The following is an 18,785-nucleotide window of genomic DNA, read 5'->3' as shown; positions in this document are numbered from 1 at the left end:
GGGGCAGAGGGAATCAGTAGTATTAAACTTTAATTATTTGGTTCATTTCGTTGTATATGACATTATGACTCATGATATGAGAACATTATTCTATTTTTTGTTGATATTTTGAGGCTGACTTGGGACTGAGGAGTCAGGACTTACTATTCAGGCCATGATTCACTGTTATGTGTGATGTAACACTAGAAATGATATTACACATCTTATATATTAGTTCTTTTATCATATTTATGTGTCAATGTATTTATTTTATGTTGTAGATGCTTTAGATATTAAAAAAACCTAAAAAAGATGAATATTTTTGTATTTTACGATTTTTTCTTGATTTTTACCGATTTTTTTTGCGATTTTTACGATTTTTTCCCCTCGCCAATAATATCCTGATAACGATTACTGCAACATTGGTTCACTCCCATTACTTGAACTAGTACTTTGTAAATTAAATTCTAAGTTTAGTTTTGGTTTCTTTTTTCTAATTTTACATTGACAATTGGTATTTTTTTGTGTTTTGGAGCCCATAGGCTTGAGCATTGGGCAACAAGGAGCTTGAGGAGAAGATTTGGAAAACTACTCACTCATGTGTATGCAGGACCCCCTCACGCTATCCAAAGATTGATTTATAGGGAGACCATAAGCACTTGGGAGAAAGTTGCAAACTCATCGAGCCCGTCGGCCTTTTGAGCCTTGTGAATCTCTTTTGGAGAGTTTTTTCGATCTTCAAGTTTGTTGTTGTTTCATTCTTTTTGGGGAGAGAGTCTAGCTTTGTTAGAATCTCATCTTTGTAAAGATCTCTCTTGTATTGTGGGCTGCCCTCTTAGAGATATTTTTACCCACTTTTAGCGCTTATAAAGGATAAAATTTTTTGTTGGAGGGAGCTTGGGATTTTTTCCCATGGCATCCCCCTTCCTCATTTAGAGGAGAGATTCTTGTGGGTGGCCTAAACTTGCTTTTAATTTTTTTCTTAGCTTTATAGCTTTTAATTTCATATTGTGCATGCTTAAAATCAATACATTTCACTCCACATGCAAATTTTTACTAATCTTGTATTTAAATTTCTACATGCATACGCTCTTAAGTTTTGCAAACCATCTCTTTTTGAAGCATTTGCATGAAGCATTAGTTTAATTTGGGGAATTAACACAATTTGCACTTCATCTAGGCATTTTAGTATAGGAAGGTCCCAAGCCTCATTAAAACTTACTTGCAACATAAGTTGGTTGAATAGACTTTTAGGGACCCTCTACCTCTATTAACTCCTCATTGTGAGATCCAAACAATTGGGCGAGGATGAGGTCTGAGGACTAGAGTTCAATTGTAACTTTACCTTAGCACTAATTAATAAAATAAACCAAGAACTCATTCCATCACATTTGCTTTGTTTTCAAAGTTCTTAAATTTCTTACTATCTTGATGGTTTAAAGTCTCACATGCAAATCTTATTTGAATAGGCACTTTGGATGCAAGCATTGTAATTCCTTTTAATTTTGCAACAAGTTTAATTTTTCTTGTACTTGGAAATTGACTCATCTTATGGTTTAATTGCATTTTGTCATGAATGGTTGATTTCACTTTCAAGTACTATTATTTTGGGTTGCAAACTTCATTGCATGTTGTCATCTTGGTCTAACATTTGAGTTATTTTTGATCCTTTTGAGCAAGATAGTTTCCATGCTTTGATTTGTAGACTTATTCATCTTGAAAGAATTTATAATATCTTGTGCTAACGATTTGTGTTTCACTTTTCAGGATTATTTTGGCTTTCCATTTGAAAGCATTTTACTTCATTCTAAGCAAATATAATTTCATTTCTTAAAGAGCAATACTTTGAAGGCACTGTGGTTGTTTATGTATTTCATGCTTATCTTATGTATTCATGGTTATTTCTCATATTAGTTTTGCTTATAAATCTTAAGGAAATAATCTATATAACTCTAACAATTCTCTTAGAAACTCACATCTTTTTAACTTAACTTTTCATTAGGGACCACCCCCCTTGGCTAACCTAGGAGATAGCTCAAACGAAGAGAGTCGGAATTAGTTTGACAACCCCTTCTCTTAGTTCCCTACCACCAACCACACCTTGTGGGGTTGAAGGTTTTTTCTCCCTGACTTGTAGGTAGGTGTAGGTTGCAGGATCAACATGTCCCATTAAAAATAATTAATTATTTTAATAAAACTGTCTCCGGTTGGAATTTCCGAAAACGATTTCTAGGTATTGGAGAATGCATGTGTCTAAGCCTCTCTACAAATTTTGAGACTTAGAGCACATCCAATGCTACCAGAATCAACATGCACTAGCAATTCTACAAGAGTATATGGAAAACGAAATAGCTCAAAGCATAAATATAAGAGATTATACCAATAGATCACAATGCACCATGCTCCAAAGGAAGAACACCCATGAATGGACCCCCAAAATCTTTTTATTGCAATTATTGAAAAGTGTACAAAGTAGCAGCGCTTCCGCAAGCACAATAGCTAGTAAACAATTGATACAAAATGAGAGCTCAAAGCTCTATTATATAGAGAAATGGGAGCAAATCTCAATGTAGCATCCAAGTTATAAAAGGCCATGGTGAAGATGCCAAGAAGGAAATCGAATTCCAAGTGAAGGGATGAAATAGCCACCAATGCAATTCGAATTACATATGTGGCGCCAAGATATGTCAAGCAAAATTGAATTCTCCAAGTGTGGAGATGAGAAAATCCAAGTGTGAACCTACCAAAGAGCTAACTCAAGTCAAACATCAAGACGGAACCATGTGATGACACCTCATGTAGATGCTTCCAATGGGCTTAGTGTAATCTCCTTGGGAATTGTGTGGTCCCTCCTTTGGATGCTATGTGTGAGAGCTAAGGTGAGTGAAGTTGTAACGAACAAAGTTCGTCTACTCAGAGGAATGCTCTGATACCAATGTAACGACCAAAAGTCGTATACGCAACGGAAATCTTTAAAATACTTCAAAGACATAAATGTCCATTATAAGATATGTAACTGTATATTGAATATTGTATAAGAATTGATATGAGATATGAGATGATTATAAATGAGAATGAGGTCTTGCTTATATACCCAAGGTAGGTGCCCTTTCATGAATGGTCATGTATCTAAGACATTCCTCTTCATTACTAATTAACTAACTATTAGTTAATCAATTATTATTATATTTATATTTATATTTATTATTTTTATATGAATTATATTGATAACATTGGAGTTATTGAAGATTGCAAAGACTAGATTTGTTAGCTATCACCTCAGCTTCAGACACCTTTTGAAGGTAAGAGAGGCATTAGCTGGCATGGTATCAAGTGAATCATGGCAAATATCAAAGGATAGGGTTGCAACCACATCTGGTAGGGAAGATTTTCAAGAGGTGGAGGACATCGTTCTTGATGATTAGTTTTGGGCAAGTGTGAAGAATGTTTCGCAGATCACCAAGCCCATTTATAACATGATTCGTTTTACAGATACATATGTGTCAGTGATTGGGAAGGTGTTTGAGTAGATGGATAGTGTTCTAGTGAAAATCAAAGATATTGTTAAACCAAAAATTCCCATCTTGTATGATCATATTCACAAACTTTTGGTCAAAAGGTGAGATAATCTTAATTTTCCACTCCATGCCTTGGCATATGTCCTTATGCCAAAATACTACTCTCCATCTTGGTTGGCCAAACCTGCACCTGGGGGTGGGGTTAGGAGAAAACCCCATACAGATCCAGAGGTACAAAATGGGTATATGCTAGCATTAGACAAGTTGGTCCCTGACAGGGAGGAGTGTGCTAGATTGCATGGAGAATTAAGCAAATACTTCAATCAAATTGGAGTGTTTGGTTCTTTGCATGCAATTGATGGTAGAGATAGAATGGATCTTGTTGAATGGTGGAACATGTATGGCTCCAGGGGACCTTTGGAAAAATTGGCAGTTAAAGTGCTTTCACAGGTGGTTAATACTTCTTCTGCAGAGAGGTGTTGGAGCACATATAGCTTCATCCATAATGTCAAAAGAAACTGCCTCAATATATGCATCAATATATATAAAAATATATATTATATAAAAAATGCTCCCAAAATTGCTAACAACCTGAAATCTTTTGAAAATTGTCACTCTCAACTCCCGCTCCCGCTTCTAAGCACCCTTGCAGTAGACAAAACTGGCAAAAATTGAGCAAAAATCAGCAGACACTAAAAATTGCAATAAATTAAGATCGATTTTTTGTTTTGGACTAGACATTGAAAAAAGTATAAAATTTGTCTGAAGCTGTATTCAAAGGTACTTGAATTTATGGGATTGGTGTTTCATTTCTATATCTTTTTGGCAAATGCTGAATTTTATAGGGAGAGATAATTTTTTCTTGGTTTAAATACAGGATCTTCTCCCCAGAGGCTCCTTGTGAAGTGATTGAAGCAGATAAACATTCACATGTATTTCATCAGCCAGAACCTGATATTTGGATGGTGATGGTGAGTCCTTGAAAACTATTTAGAGTTGTCAAATTATACTCACTTGTTGATGGGAAATAAAGTTGTGCTGAAGCTTTTGAGCTGTTTTTGAGAAATACCATGTTTATGAAAATGTTCTTTTTGATTTTCCAAAGCTTTTATATCAGTGAATAGAACTTATATTGCTTTTTGTTTCCAAGAATAGAGTCTCTAATGGTCCATTGACTTTGTATTTTGGATATTACCAAATTTGGGAGACATTTTACAACAACAAACTTAATGAAATCTATCCATTGAGAGTTGTTGCACCCCATTTATGGGTGTTGAGAAATATTAATTCAATGTTTGTCAGAGTTAGTTTTCACCATGTAACATGACATTGAGACTCGAATGAAATAGTTCAGATACCAGAATGGATGGTCCACTGTTCTAATATTCATATATTCTAGTTAGTACTTGATTTGATTCTAATAATCTTAGAACGTACAGCTACTCTGTGTCAATACATTGACTGCCGGGGTAGTGATGGTGCTCTTACAATGCAGAATCATGCCTTCATCTAATGACTCGTGATCAAGTTTTTGAGACTTGAATTTGGTTCTTTAGGTTTTGACACACCCCACTTTTGAGTTGGATAGTCTTTTATTGAGAGATTTGTTTCACACCATATTTTCTTATAATTCCAGTGTCATTGTGGTACAATGCAGGTTCACTGGGGTTTCAATTTAAAGGCTGTATTCAATCAGGCTAATATAAGTGCATCAGGATTTTTGCATAAATAGTCGAGGCCGATTTTGATAGTTCTTGCATGGCTACTTTGTGCAGAAATGCTGTTAATCATCTGAAACTAAATAGGTGCTTCTATTGTGCTTATTAATTGTATTAAATCAAACATCAATCTAAGGCATTCCAAGAACCGAAATCTGCAAAAAATTGAAAATTTGAAAGCAGAAATTGATTGCTAAGTTTTACATTCTGTAAATGTTGATGTAGTTCTTTTAATCGCCCCCTTTTTTATGGATCAGGTTTATTGGTTTTATATTAGCACTGTTTCAGGGATGAAAAGAGTTTTGATTTTTTGTTTTGATGCTTGTTTGAAAGTTATAGTAAACTCCATAAGGAGAACCTTGGTAGATGATAAAAATGGGATTTACAATTTTGTAACGTCAGAAGCATGAGAAGGGCTTTTATCATTGCTTTTGATACTGATGAAGGAGACAATTGTTGTTACCAAAATTCTAGTTATTAGTATTGGGCAGGGCATTGGTTGGACCAAACTTCAAAAGAGGGGCTGCTGGTGAGCCTACCGTGGGCAATATATTTTGTCATCTTTGTGTTCTGAATCTGTAATAGCTCAGTCACCCTCGGCCTGGAATAAATTGGGTTTCTGGACTGGCATTCTTCTCTAGGGACTGGTGTTTTGTTTTGTTTTGAGGATTTCTGGAATTTTATGTTGAATGCATGCAATTTCTAATCTTCACTACAGCAAAACACTTTCAAGCAACACATAATGCACAGCCACAGAATTTTTTATTCAAGAGTTAAACTGCATATACTTGCCTGTTATATTCCTCTAATGAGTGAAGGCGGTAGGTTGAAGCTGCCACCATGATCTAGTCTCCAACTGGCTTCCCTGGCAATTCTCAGTCTTGCTGTCTCAACGGGCACCCCCAAACAGCATGCATGAAAGAATTTCTTAGTTGCATCCCCTTGGATCTCGTCCTCAGCTAAATCATTGATGAGTTCACATCTGATAACCTGCCACCGTATCCCTGCCTGCGTTTCGAATCCTCGTACTGTGGCCTTTGTCTGCAAACCGAGTCACATTCTGCCTTCAACAACAACCCTGCAGACCCATTTTCCAATCAGTTGTGGCCTCCTGAATGCTTGACGACCCCACCTCCCTTCACACGACCCCACACTGGACTGCTCCCAGACAATGTGGCCATAAAATCTCTCGTCCAGGCCCCCCTCAACCCTCAATGAGCTTCAATGCCCCTTATATCTCCTGCTGAGCTTCCAGGATTACTCTCAACCTAGGGTTCGACTGTCATACACCCTTCCTAGCTGTGCACAGACCTTGTAGCTAGCCATCTCTTCACTTGATCAGAAGGGACGCCTGTATCCTCTAGCAGGTCTCCCACAACAACTATCACTCAGTGCGGCCCCTCTTGAAGCTCAATGTTGCCTTTACAACAATATGATACTCCCTTGGATGCTTAAAGAGTCCACGTGGACAGATTGAGACCTACAGGCCCTTCGATCTCCTCCCTGAGCGCACTGTCAGCACACACCTCTCCACCAGGGCATCAACAATCACATGCAACATCACAAATTTCCTCTATGTGCCTGGAACATCAGACTGTGGTCGATTTCCTTCCTTAGGCCCACTGTTGCAGCCCCATCTGATTCCACCCCTGCAACCACAAGTTACCTGAACGATTTGTGCCAGCAGTTTGAACTTGTCCTCCTTTCACGAATGAGCAATCTAACATGTCTGCGTGTTAGATGGTGGGTCCACTGACAAGGTGAATTGATTCCACTGAGTTCTTGACAACTGAACTCCTCCAACGATAAAATTAGATGAGAGATCTGAGTGACCTCTTCTCCAACCAGCTAAGGTGGGTGATTGTCCACCGAGCAGCTATCCTCCAAGTGTTTTCATCACAGGCAGAGATGAGATGCTAAACTCTCCAATCCAATCTCCAAAAAGACAAATGCATAATGATGAGAGGGAAATCAATTTCCTCTCCTTTAATTACCCTTTTTCCAATTTCCCTCCTTTTCTCCAATTTGAATTTATTTCCCTCATCTTTTAATTTTTATTTGATTTTCTAATGTTCTCCCATCACTTATTATTGTCACTTTAAGATGTCACTTTATAAAGTCATCATGATCCATGACCTTTTATTGACTAGTTAAGCCCCTTTATTAATGTTTCTCTTACGACTCTAGCCCATGAAAGTGAAGAATGAGCTAATGAGTCGCGTCCCATCACCAATCATTTGAGAGGGGACATCACAAAATCATGTTAGTGATAGAGATTAAGTAATCATTCGAGAGGGGACATCACAAAATCACGTTAGGGATAGAGATTAAGTATAAGAAAATTGAAGAATATATTTTAAGGACTTCAATGAGATAAATAAAATATGAAGAGCTTTGTCATTGATATAAATATATACATAAACATTAATAAAGTAACACATCCTAACTAAGGGACATGACCCATCAACCAATGCATATAAGTACATTGTCACATTGTATTATCAATCACATCGTATCAGTTATTCATTATTCAGTTATTAAATACTTGTCCTATATGGATTTCAGCCTATTGTCCTTATGTTGGATATTTCTCAGTAAATGAACTGATGTTTATTTCATTTGGTTTTAAAGTCAAATCTGATCCTCACTTTTGGCCACACTGATTCATTCAAAGCTTCTTTGAAACTTGGCATTTGGACAATTCATCAAGACCATTTTTTTCAAAGTTTCTCTGAATTACCAGGTCTTTGACCATATTTAGGCTTTTGGCTAGTAAAAGTTCAGAAATTCCATGGAAGAATAATTACTCCATTCTGAGAAAAATTTGAAGAAAAAATTAAGGAAAGTCAGAAATCAAGAAGTTGAATCACAAATAAAAATTTGTATGAATAATATAAATATAGTCTTAAAAAAATGAAAAAAAAGGTATTGTTACTGCAAAATCTAGCACCTTAATGCAAAGTCTCACTAAGTACTCTAGGTTAAGGTTAGCAATGGGATCAATCACCACTTTCACCTTAGCAACTATTCCCCTGCGTTTCTGTGGTTAGATATTATCCCCACAAGGGAGGCTTCGTCATGAAATCTTAGAGATTAGATAACCCAACTACTGCCAAAATAAATACCATCCAAGGGTTCCGCTAATAAAATTACCCAAGGATAATGTTCATTAAGGCAGGCTCTGGGTGAGATAAGATGTATTTCCAAGGTAACGAGTTTAAAGGACCCTATGACTAAATCTAGAGGGCTCAAATAGTCTTATCAATCAACTAGAAATAAAAAGCCAAGGAAGCTATATTGAGTTTCCTTGATGGAAATTTGATGATAATGTTGCAAAATTAGATGTTAGAGCCACAAAAGTTTCAACACATATGGTGAAAATTTCAGTGAAACCCTAGTTCTACAACAATTACAAGATAGAAGAAGCTACTTGTTGACCTCTACTGGTCAACTACCCATGCAGTGCACCCCGTTTTTCTCGACAGAAAGAAGCAGCACCTGATCAGCATGTCCGTGCCATCCTGCCATCATCAGCAGCTTGATCTTTTTGTAAACCCAGTCTGCATGTATTAATTGTAAATAATCTTAGCAGACATGAGTCATGTATGTATTTTGCCTAGGTGGACCTAACTTTCTGATGATAATCTACGTCCCGGAAGGTTTTTTGTCTCACCGATCCACGAATCGGCAGAGTTTTCCTTCAAACCTGACCCCAAAGCCGGGATTGATTTTGTCATTAGAACTTTAGGAAAATCCTAGTGTGTCAAATCTGCTAGATTATCGTTGTGTCGCAGAGCTGGGTGTTTTGTGAGGGTCTGTATTAAATGGGTTTGTCCCTTAAGGTGTAATTTTGTAAAAGTCATGATGTAATGTGTCCTGAGGGTCGAGAAATGTTTTAAATCCCCTCATGAGTCCTAGGTCCTGGGTCCTAGATGATGTTTCCGAAGGTTTAGTTCAGTGATCCATGTTAAAATGAATTAAAAAATTAAAAAATGAATAAAAATAATAAAATAATGAAAAATAATAAAAAATTAAAAAAATCAAGCAAAAACCCTAACTAATAAAATAATAATATTTTAAGTGAATAAATCGACGGATGAGATCAAGAGATGTCTTGATCCTCATCAACGGTCGAGATCATTTCTACATGGATCACTCGAACTAGCCGTTAGGATCATCTCCTTTATATAGGGTCTTAGGGGGTCATTTAAGATCATCGGATCTGTGAGTCTGTACTGAAAGCTCTCTTGTAAACTGATTTCTGATTAATAAAAAGACTTTGGGGTTCAAACTGGCTGGTGTTACTCTCCGGAATTGCTGTAAGGTGTTTGCTTTTCTGCATATTTCAGTTTTCAACAGTTAAAATAGCTGATTTTTTTTGGAGCATTGTGAGTACAGGTATCTTGCTCACGTGCTAGGGTCTGAATGTTGTAGGGTTTCTGGAAAATGGCAGGTATCTCCATTTTCTCTTGAAATCTAGCGGCATTTCTTGCCCTTTTTTGCTGATGTTTGCTTGAGGTGTGCAGGAAACCATTGAGGTGAAGGGTTTTTGTGGGCGTTTGGGGAAGTTCTGGGCTGAACCAGCCGACTCCCACAGGCTTTTCTGTGCAGAGCCCAGCTGATTGTGCCCTGGGTTAAATTTTTTGAAGTTCATTTCATGTTTTACATTGAGAAATTTTCTTTCTGATTTACAGTGAAGTTCACAGTGAATTTTCTTCTGATATTTCAAGAACATTGCTGTCATTATTGTCAAATCTGGCTGTGTAGGGGCCAAAATCTGTACATTAGTTAGCTGTTCTAGGGTTTCAAGTTTATTTTTGGGCAGTTTTCATTAGGGTTTCTTCTGAAGATGCGATTAGGGTAATTTTTGAAGGGCTTTGCTTTAAAACTTTACATATATCTGCCGGTTTTTGTTTTCTATTTTGCAGGTTACAGGCTTGAGATAAATCTGTAAATCATTGTTAAATCTGGCTAAAAAAACAGGGCCAAAAATCTCAGACTCTGCTTAACTGATTCAGGATCTTGAAAATTTTGGTTCTGCGCACATTTTTTTTATGTCTATTTTCTAAACCAAGATCTGCATTTTTTCAGTTGGATTTGAATCAAATTTTTGGGCTTTTCTTTTATTGAAGCTGTAACAAGGACGCATTTTTGCAGAGTTACGTGGCTACAGTCTTCATTTAGCTCAGGGTCGGTACTTTGGGACACTTGACATAGCAACCTGTAGCTGCGTCCAACCCCTAAAGCGCTGTATGCCTTCCAGTTTCAAACAGTCCCTGCACTCACACATTACAAACCTTTCCTTCTGCTATCCGACCCGTGCATATTACAACCTGCAAACAATCCCATTCATCTGAAGAAGCTTCGACCTGCACACATCAATCAACAGAAAGAAGCAAGAAATCGATTTCCTTGCAGTCGCAGAAAGATCCGCCATTTCAGATCCCTGAGCTCGAATTTATCAGTTGTCCGCCATCGTGTTCATGCTTGGGTTACGATATCGTTTTTCTGCATTACCTTTCAGCGTTCTGGTTATACGTTTCCTTGACTGCTTAATGCTGGATGACATACGATTTACAGGTCAAGGTCTCCGTCAGTTTCATTTACGGGCCAGGTATTCCACATATCATTTTCTCCAGATCGAAATCCTCTTTCTGCGTCTGTTCTTGTGCCGTCAACCCGGGTACCTGCGAAATCAACGAACTTTCAAGCACGGGTTTGCTGTTTCGATGCTTTCCTCAGGTGATCCCAGCGTATTTCGATTCAGGTTTTCCCTTTGCATATATCGATTCCCTTTTAATTCGATGTGCGTTGGTCATTTGAGGTTTTGCGTTTTACATTTAAGAATTTAGTTGTAGTTTAAACTTTAAGCTTAGGGTTTTGTAATGTAGATTTTAATTTATTTTATTTCTAGTTTAGTTTAAGGTTTTTTGTATAGTTACGTAGATTTTTTTTTGTTATGTTTAAAATAGATTTTAATTTCTAGTTAGAGTTTAATTTTAGATACGCTTAGTTTAGTTTTAGAATTTTAGGATTTTAATATATATATAAAATGGAAAATCAAAAAATCGTTGTTAGACTTTGGTTTAATTTGATTTTAAATTTTTTTTAGGTTTTAGATTTTTCCTTTTTGATTTTTATAAATAAAAAAAAAAAAAAAAAAAAAAAGATTTTAGATTTAGTTTTAGAGTAGATTTTAAATTTTAAATTTTTTAGATTTTAAATTTTATTTTTATAATATTAAAAAATAAAAAATTGAAAAAGATTTAAAAAAAAAAAAAAAAAAAAAAAAAAAAAATTGGAAATTTATTTTTTTGCAAGTCTCAGGAGCTTTCGCGTTATATGTTTTATGCTGAGATGCTAAATTTTCAAGTTTGAGATACGAAATATGATATCTGGTTAATAATTTACAATTATCGTGGTGGTTTTTAAGCATTTATCTTTTCGAAGTTTTCAATTGCTGGATATCATTTTGGTCATGTGATTTAGCTGATGATAGATGATTGCTGTTCATGGTCTATGTTTCTATATCATTTAAAAAGTAATCATTTAAACATTAACTCCACAAGGCACTGGTCTATTAAATCTCTAAATCCATCTAGTGCTTATCATATCGTGTCTCGTGTCTCCCAACCAACTGGTCGACAGTTGGTCTCATCATCTCACAGGGACTACCCCCCTTAGCCGCGGGAGACAGGCTTAAACGGAGGGATCGGGGATCAGAGTGACAGCCCCCGGTCCGAGCGTTGTCGTGTCAATCTGCGCGACAACATTTTTGGCGCCGTTGCCGGGGAAAGAGTTTTTTCTGTCCTGGGTGTTTCAACGACAATCATTCATCTTCTCATCTTCTCATCTCTCATTTGAGCTGGCAGATTCAAATAATTTGGGCATCTTTTCATCACATATCAGCAGCATCTCTTCGGTTTTGTTTCTTGTTTGGGTGGCGACTCCATTTTTCTCATTTTTTCCCAGACAAGAAGCTTTCCTCATATCTGCTTGTGGTTACTTTTGGATCCTAGAATCAGATTTATTGTTCAAGTGGCGACTCCACTTCTTTCATCTTTTGATTTTCTTGAGCAAAAAGCTAGTTCTATCATCCATCTGATCCCTTATTGTTCATCATGGATTATTCATTTAAACCATGTCGTTTTACTCACCGTCTCCATGATCTTCCGGAGGAGGCCATTCCTGAATTACCTATTTTTTCAGATGGTGATCCAATCGCTGCTAATAGGCATCTAGACTTGTTTATTCGCATCATGATCATATATTGCAGATCCCCTCAGTTTAGTCATGGTGATATCAAAATGCGTCTATTTGTCCTTTCTTTAAAAGATGATGCTTTGAATTGGTTTAACAATTTTCCTAAGCATTCTTTTACTTCTTTAAATGACATTGTAAGTGCTTTTGAAGATAGATATTGTTATCCAAACAGCTTGCCTTCTGCCCCTAAAATTGTGCAACAGAATAAAAATAATTTGATAAGAGGTCCAGCTGAAAGATCCCAAGACGATTCATCATGTCAGAATGTGTCATCCACCGGAAATATTGCAGTTCATAATAGTGAAAAATCAGGGACAAATGACAATGAAAAAGAAGAGCAAAAGCAAATTATACAAGATCTAATGATGCTGGTAAGAAACATGGAAAGAAATCAAACTAGTCTTGTCAATGATGTTAAAGCTTTAGGCACCCACCTGGAAAAACGTAATAGGGAGTTGGAGGTCACGCAAAATCAGCATGCTAAGGAAATTGAGGCCATGAAAATTAAGTATGAAACAGAAATTAGAAGCATGCAAAACAAGATGTCAGTCTTAGAGGAAAATATGGTGACCATGAAAACTGATCATGATAGGGAAATTGACTCTATGACATTCAATCATAACAATCAGTTGGCTGACATGCGAGCGAATCATAAAGAAGAAATAAATTTCATGCAACATTGCTTGATGGACATAGAGGAAAAGAATGATAAAGTAATAAAACACATGCAAGAACACCATGCCATGCAAATCAGTGCTATAAGGGATGAATGCTCTAGTCAGATGGATGCCATTAGAATACAAGTTCAAAAGATTCAACAATGGTCAGATGATAAGAGAAACCAGGAGCCTTCTCATTTGCCGCAACAAGCTCCATCTTACTATGAGGAGGTCATTAGGTGGATAATTGAAGATGATCCAAATAAGCTTAAAAACGATAAAAATCAGATGCAAGACACAAAAAGACTTAGCACGCATATCTTACACACTTCATCTGATAGTTTCGAAACAGAAAGTTTCAGGTCATCAGCAATTCATCCTGCCAGAAAGAAGAAGCGCAAGAGGAAGAAGATTAGACGAAGATTTGATGCATCAGACGGCCGTGAGCAGCTTGATTTTCGGATAGGAAGGAGTCCTACCATATGCAAAATTGGACATGGCACATCCGACAAGCAGCCGACAGATTTGCCTGAAAGCAGGCAAATGCTCAGTATGCACTATATTGAACACATCTGATGCCGTGAGGCATTTTTTGTATTGTATTTCTAACTCTACTCCTTGTCTTTTCAGCATTTCATTTCTGTTTTAGGATTAGATTTACTTTTCATGTTATTAGATAGTTAATAAATGAAGAGCTTTTTCCTGTGCTTAATGTATATGCTGATTTTTGGATGGATGCTACTTATTTTTGTGTTGTATGGATGCAGATTCTGGATTCTCACATTCCTGCAAGCAGCAACGTGTCCCCAAGTAGAGCCAGATGTTGACCTCTACTGGTCAACTACCCATGCAGTGCACCCCGTTTTTCTCAACAGAAAGAAGCAGCACCTGATCAGCATGTCCGTGCCATCCTGCCATCATCAGCAGCTTGATCTTTTTGTAAACCCAGTCTGCATGTATTAATTGTAAATAATCTTAGCAGACATGAGTCATGTATGTATTTTGCCTAGGTGGACCTAACTTTCTGATGATAATCTACGTCCCGGAAGGTTTTTTGTCTCACCGATCCACGAATCGGCAGAGTTTTCCTTCAAACCTGACCCCAAAGCCGGGATTGATTTTGTCATTAGAACTTTAGGAAAATCCTAGTGTGTCAAATCTGCTAGATTATCGTTGTGTCGCAGAGCTGGGTGTTTTGTGAGGGTCTGTATTAAATGGGTTTGTCCCTTAAGGTGTAATTTTGTAAAAGTCATGATGTAATGTGTCCTGAGGGTCGAGAAATGTTTTAAATCCCCTCATGAGTCCTAGGTCCTGGGTCCTAGATGATGTTTCCGAAGGTTTAGTTCAGTGATCCATGTTAAAATGAATTAAAAAATTAAAAAATGAATAAAAATAATAAAATAATGAAAAATAATAAAAAATTAAAAAAATCAAGCAAAAACCCTAACTAATAAAATAATAATATTTTAAGTGAATAAATCGACGGATGAGATCAAGAGATGTCTTGATCCTCATCAACGGTCGAGATCATTTCTACATGGATCACTCGAACTAGCCGTTAGGATCATCTCCTTTATATAGGGTCTTAGGGGGTCATTTAAGATCATCGGATCTGTGAGTCTGTACTGAAAGCTCTCTTGTAAACTGATTTCTGATTAATAAAAAGACTTTGGGGTTCAAACTGGCTGGTGTTACTCTCCGGAATTGCTGTAAGGTGTTTGCTTTTCTGCATATTTCAGTTTTCAACAGTTAAAATAGCTGATTTTTTTTGGAGCATTGTGAGTACAGGTATCTTGCTCACGTGCTAGGGTCTGAATGTTGTAGGGTTTCTGGAAAATGGCAGGTATCTCCATTTTCTCTTGAAATCTAGCGGCATTTCTTGCTCTTTTTTGCTGATGTTTGCTTGAGGTGTGCAGGAAACCATTGAGGTGAAGGGTTTTTGTGGCGTTTGGGGAAGTTCTGGGCTGAACCAGCCGACTCCCACAGGCTTTTCTGTGCAGAGCCCAGCTGATTGTGCCCTGGGTTAAATTTTTTGAAGTTCATTTCATGTTTTACATTGAGAAATTTCTTTCTGATTTACAGTGAAGTTCACAGTGAATTTTCTTCTGATATTTCAAGAACATTGCTGTCATTATTGTCAAATCTGGCTGTGTAGGGGCCAAAATCTGTACATTAGTTAGCTGTTCTAGGGTTTCAAATTTATTTTTGGGCAGTTTTCATTAGGGTTTCTTCTGAAGATGCGATTAGGGTAATTTTTGAAGGGCTTTGCTTTAAAACTTTACATATATCTGCCGGTTTTTGTTTTCTATTTTGCAGGTTACAGGCTTGAGATAAATCTGTAAATCATTGTTAAATCTGGCTAAAAAACAGGGCCAAAAATCTCAGACTCTGCTTAACTGATTCAGGATCTTGAAAATTTTGGTTCTGCGCACATTTTTTTTATGTCTATTTTCTACACCAAGATCTGCATTTTTTCAGTTGGATTTGAATCAAATTTTTGGGCTTTTCTTTTATTGAAGCTGTAACAAGGACGCATTTTTGCAGAGTTACGTGGCTACAGTCTTCATTTAGCTCAGGTCGGTACTTTGGGACACTTGACATAGCAACCTGTAGCTGCGTCCAACCCCTAAAGCGCTGTATGCCTTCCAGTTTCAAACAGTCCCTGCACTCACACATTACAAACCTTTCCTTCTGCTATCCGACCCGTGCATATTACAACCTGCAAACAATCCCATTCATCTGAAGAAGCTTCGACCTGCACACATCAATCAACAGAAAGAAGCAAGAAATCGATTTCCTTGCAGTCGCAGAAAGATCCGCCATTTCAGATCCCTGAGCTCGAATTTATCAGTTGTCCGCCATCGTGTTCACGCTTGGGTTACGATATCGTTTTTCTGCATTACCTTTCAGCGTTCTGGTTATACGTTTCCTTGACTGCTTAATGCTGGATGACATACGATTTACAGGTCAAGGTCTCCGTCAGTTTCATTTACGGGCCAGGTATTCCACATATCATTTTCTCCAGATCGAAATCCTCTTTCTGCGTCTGTTCTTGTGCCGTCAACCCGGGTACCTGCGAAATCAACGAACTTTCAAGCACGGGTTTGCTGTTTCGATGCTTTCCTCAGGTGATCCCAGCGTATTTCGATTCAGGTTTTCCCTTTGCATATATCGATTCCCTTTTAATTCGATGTGCGTTGGTCATTTGAGGTTTTGTGTTTTACATTTAAGAATTTAGTTGTAGTTTAAACTTTAAGCTTAGGGTTTTGTAATGTAGATTTTAATTTATTTTATTTCTAGTTTAGTTTAAGGTTTTTTGTATAGTTACGTAGATTTTTTTTTGTTATGTTTAAAATAGATTTTAATTTCTAGTTAGAGTTTAATTTTAGATACGCTTAGTTTAGTTTTAGAATTTTAGGATTTTAATATATATATAAAATGGAAAATCAAAAAATCGTTGTTAGACTTTGGTTTAATTTGATTTTAAATTTTTTTTAGGTTTTAGATTTTTCCTTTTTGATTTTTATAATATAAAAAAAAAAAAAAAAAAAAAGATTTTAGATTTAGTTTTAGAGTAGATTTTAAATTTTAATTTTTTAGATTTTAAATTTTATTTTTATAATATTAAAAAATAAAAAATTGAAAAAGATTAAAAAAAAAAAAAAAAAAAAAAAAAAAAAATTGGAAATTTATTTTTTTGCAAGTCTCAGGAGCTTTCGCGTTATATGTTTTATGCTGAGATGCTAAATTTTCAAGTTTGAGATACGAAATATGATATCTGGTTAATAATTTACAATTATCGTGGTGGTTTTTAAGCATTTATCTTTTCGAAGTTTTCAATTGCTGGATATCATTTTGGTCATGTGATTTAGCTGATGATAGATGATTGCTGTTCATGGTCTATGTTTCTATATCATTTAAAAAGTAATCATTTAAACATTAACTCCACAAGGCACTGGTCTATTAAATCTCTAAATCCATCTAGTGCTTATCATATCGTGTCTCGTGTCTCCCAACCAACTGGTCGACAGTTGGTCTCAAAATCTCACAGGGACTACCCCCCTTAGCCGCGGGAGACAGGCTTAAACGGAGGGATCGGGGATCAGAGTGACAGCCCCCGGTCCGAGCGTTGTCGTGTCAATCTGCGCGACAACACTACTTACAATAAATTTGCACAAAATCACCATGGAATCACACTATCCTCCCCATGACAAATTGCTCATTCAATCCTCCATAACGACCAAGAGAAAAAAACAATAGTGCACACTCTCAAAATGTGTGAGTGAGTGTGCTACATTGATCTTTCACTAAATCGACTTCCCTCTTTTTATATGAGGTCAACCAAGTCGATTTAGCTTTAAAATTGACTAAATTCCCTAAAAATAATAAAATATGTGATTACAAGTTAAGTAGGTCACACGCTGACCTCAAAGATATCCATATCAATGATAAAACATAAAAATAAGCCTCTTTTAACCTACACATATGAGAAAAAAGGCCTCAAAGGGTGATGCCTCCTCTAAAATTGCATGTCTTCATCAAAATATGCCATGGATGAGTTAAAAGGGTGCTCCTCACTAAAAGCCGCATCTCCTCATTAAAAAGGTGTCCAATCTTCAAGTAATGGCTCCCTCAACCAAATGTCGTCATGAATACGGTCCACACCATAAATCCTAGCCACATGAAGAGGACGTCATAAGGCTAGGGCATGATGTCACCATCTAGAGAAGTGTACCATCGCCTCTAGAGGGATATCAAGTCGTTTTCATCATCATCAAATCAGCTCAAAAACAGGGTAACACCCATCAAGAAGGTGAAATGACAGCTAGGGGCATCTTATCATCTCTAGGGTACATATGTTCTTTAGGCAACATCTTCGTTTAGATGTGTAGTGTTTCAGGCTCAGGAGAGATAGGAGACAATCATCAATAGTGCTGGATCCATCCCAAGTTTAATGCTCCTTAAAAGGTGGTTAATGTCTTGGCTATTGTATCTAATGTGGTCATCAAATGGGGCTGGACAACTTCTCTGAAGTGTTGGAGAAGCATCATACAATCCCTCAAGGGATGGCAACCATAACTAGGAACAAGCATTTGAAACATGCTCACGGAATCAGGACAGATCAACATCATAGGTGCACAAAATCTAGAGAGATCAACATCGTAGGTGCAAAAGCCATAAAAGTATAACTTTGGGCCATATCCAAGGCAAAAGGCATCAAAATGCTTCACACAAGCATCATCTTCAATTGTCTTCCTAGATTATGATTTGTAAACAAGTCACCATGCTTGGATATGGGAGGGTTATCAAAAGGCCCTATTAGGTGCTTCCAACCCTAAGAGAGGAACAACTCCTAGGTCAACCCATCAATCAATATGTGCAAGTGGTTAGTCACTTGGTAGGGCTTTACTTCTTCCTTGAGCATTATGATGTGAAAAAAAAGCAATCATGGGACTTGAGTTACCCCTTTTTTTCAATGATTTTCTTATTTCTTGCATAACTTAGGTTTCAAGCTTTCATTGCTTCATTAACCCCTAAAAAATGAAGCATTTCATTGTTCTTTGGGGTTGGGATAATTAAAGTCTTTTTATTTAGGTAGCTGATGCAATAGCCAGGAACTAGGTGAGGGATAATGGGTGGGGTATAGC

At 36.9% G+C, this 18,785-nt stretch overlaps 1 protein-coding gene across 1 annotated transcript in view; it reads left to right on the top strand.

Moving 5' to 3' along the window:
- Positions 1–18,785, top strand: part of LOC149238883 (vacuolar fusion protein CCZ1 homolog) — a 383,381-nt gene that overhangs the window by 107,070 nt on the left and 257,526 nt on the right. The window contains exon 3 of the mRNA XM_089373214.1: positions 4,375–4,468. Within this exon, the coding sequence (XP_089229340.1) occupies positions 4,375–4,468 (94 nt within the window). The remainder of the gene's footprint in view (positions 1–4,374; positions 4,469–18,785) is intronic.

This window comes from Pinus tabuliformis, chromosome 8 (genome assembly GCF_031772625.1).
Source record: "Pinus tabuliformis cultivar Carrire ecotype Pingquan chromosome 8, CPIR1, whole genome shotgun sequence".
In the NCBI taxonomy this organism is placed as follows: Eukaryota; Viridiplantae; Streptophyta; class Pinopsida; order Pinales; family Pinaceae; genus Pinus; species Pinus tabuliformis.
The sequence above is the reverse complement of the archived record's forward strand: the minus strand, read 5'-3'. Positions and strand labels throughout refer to the sequence as shown.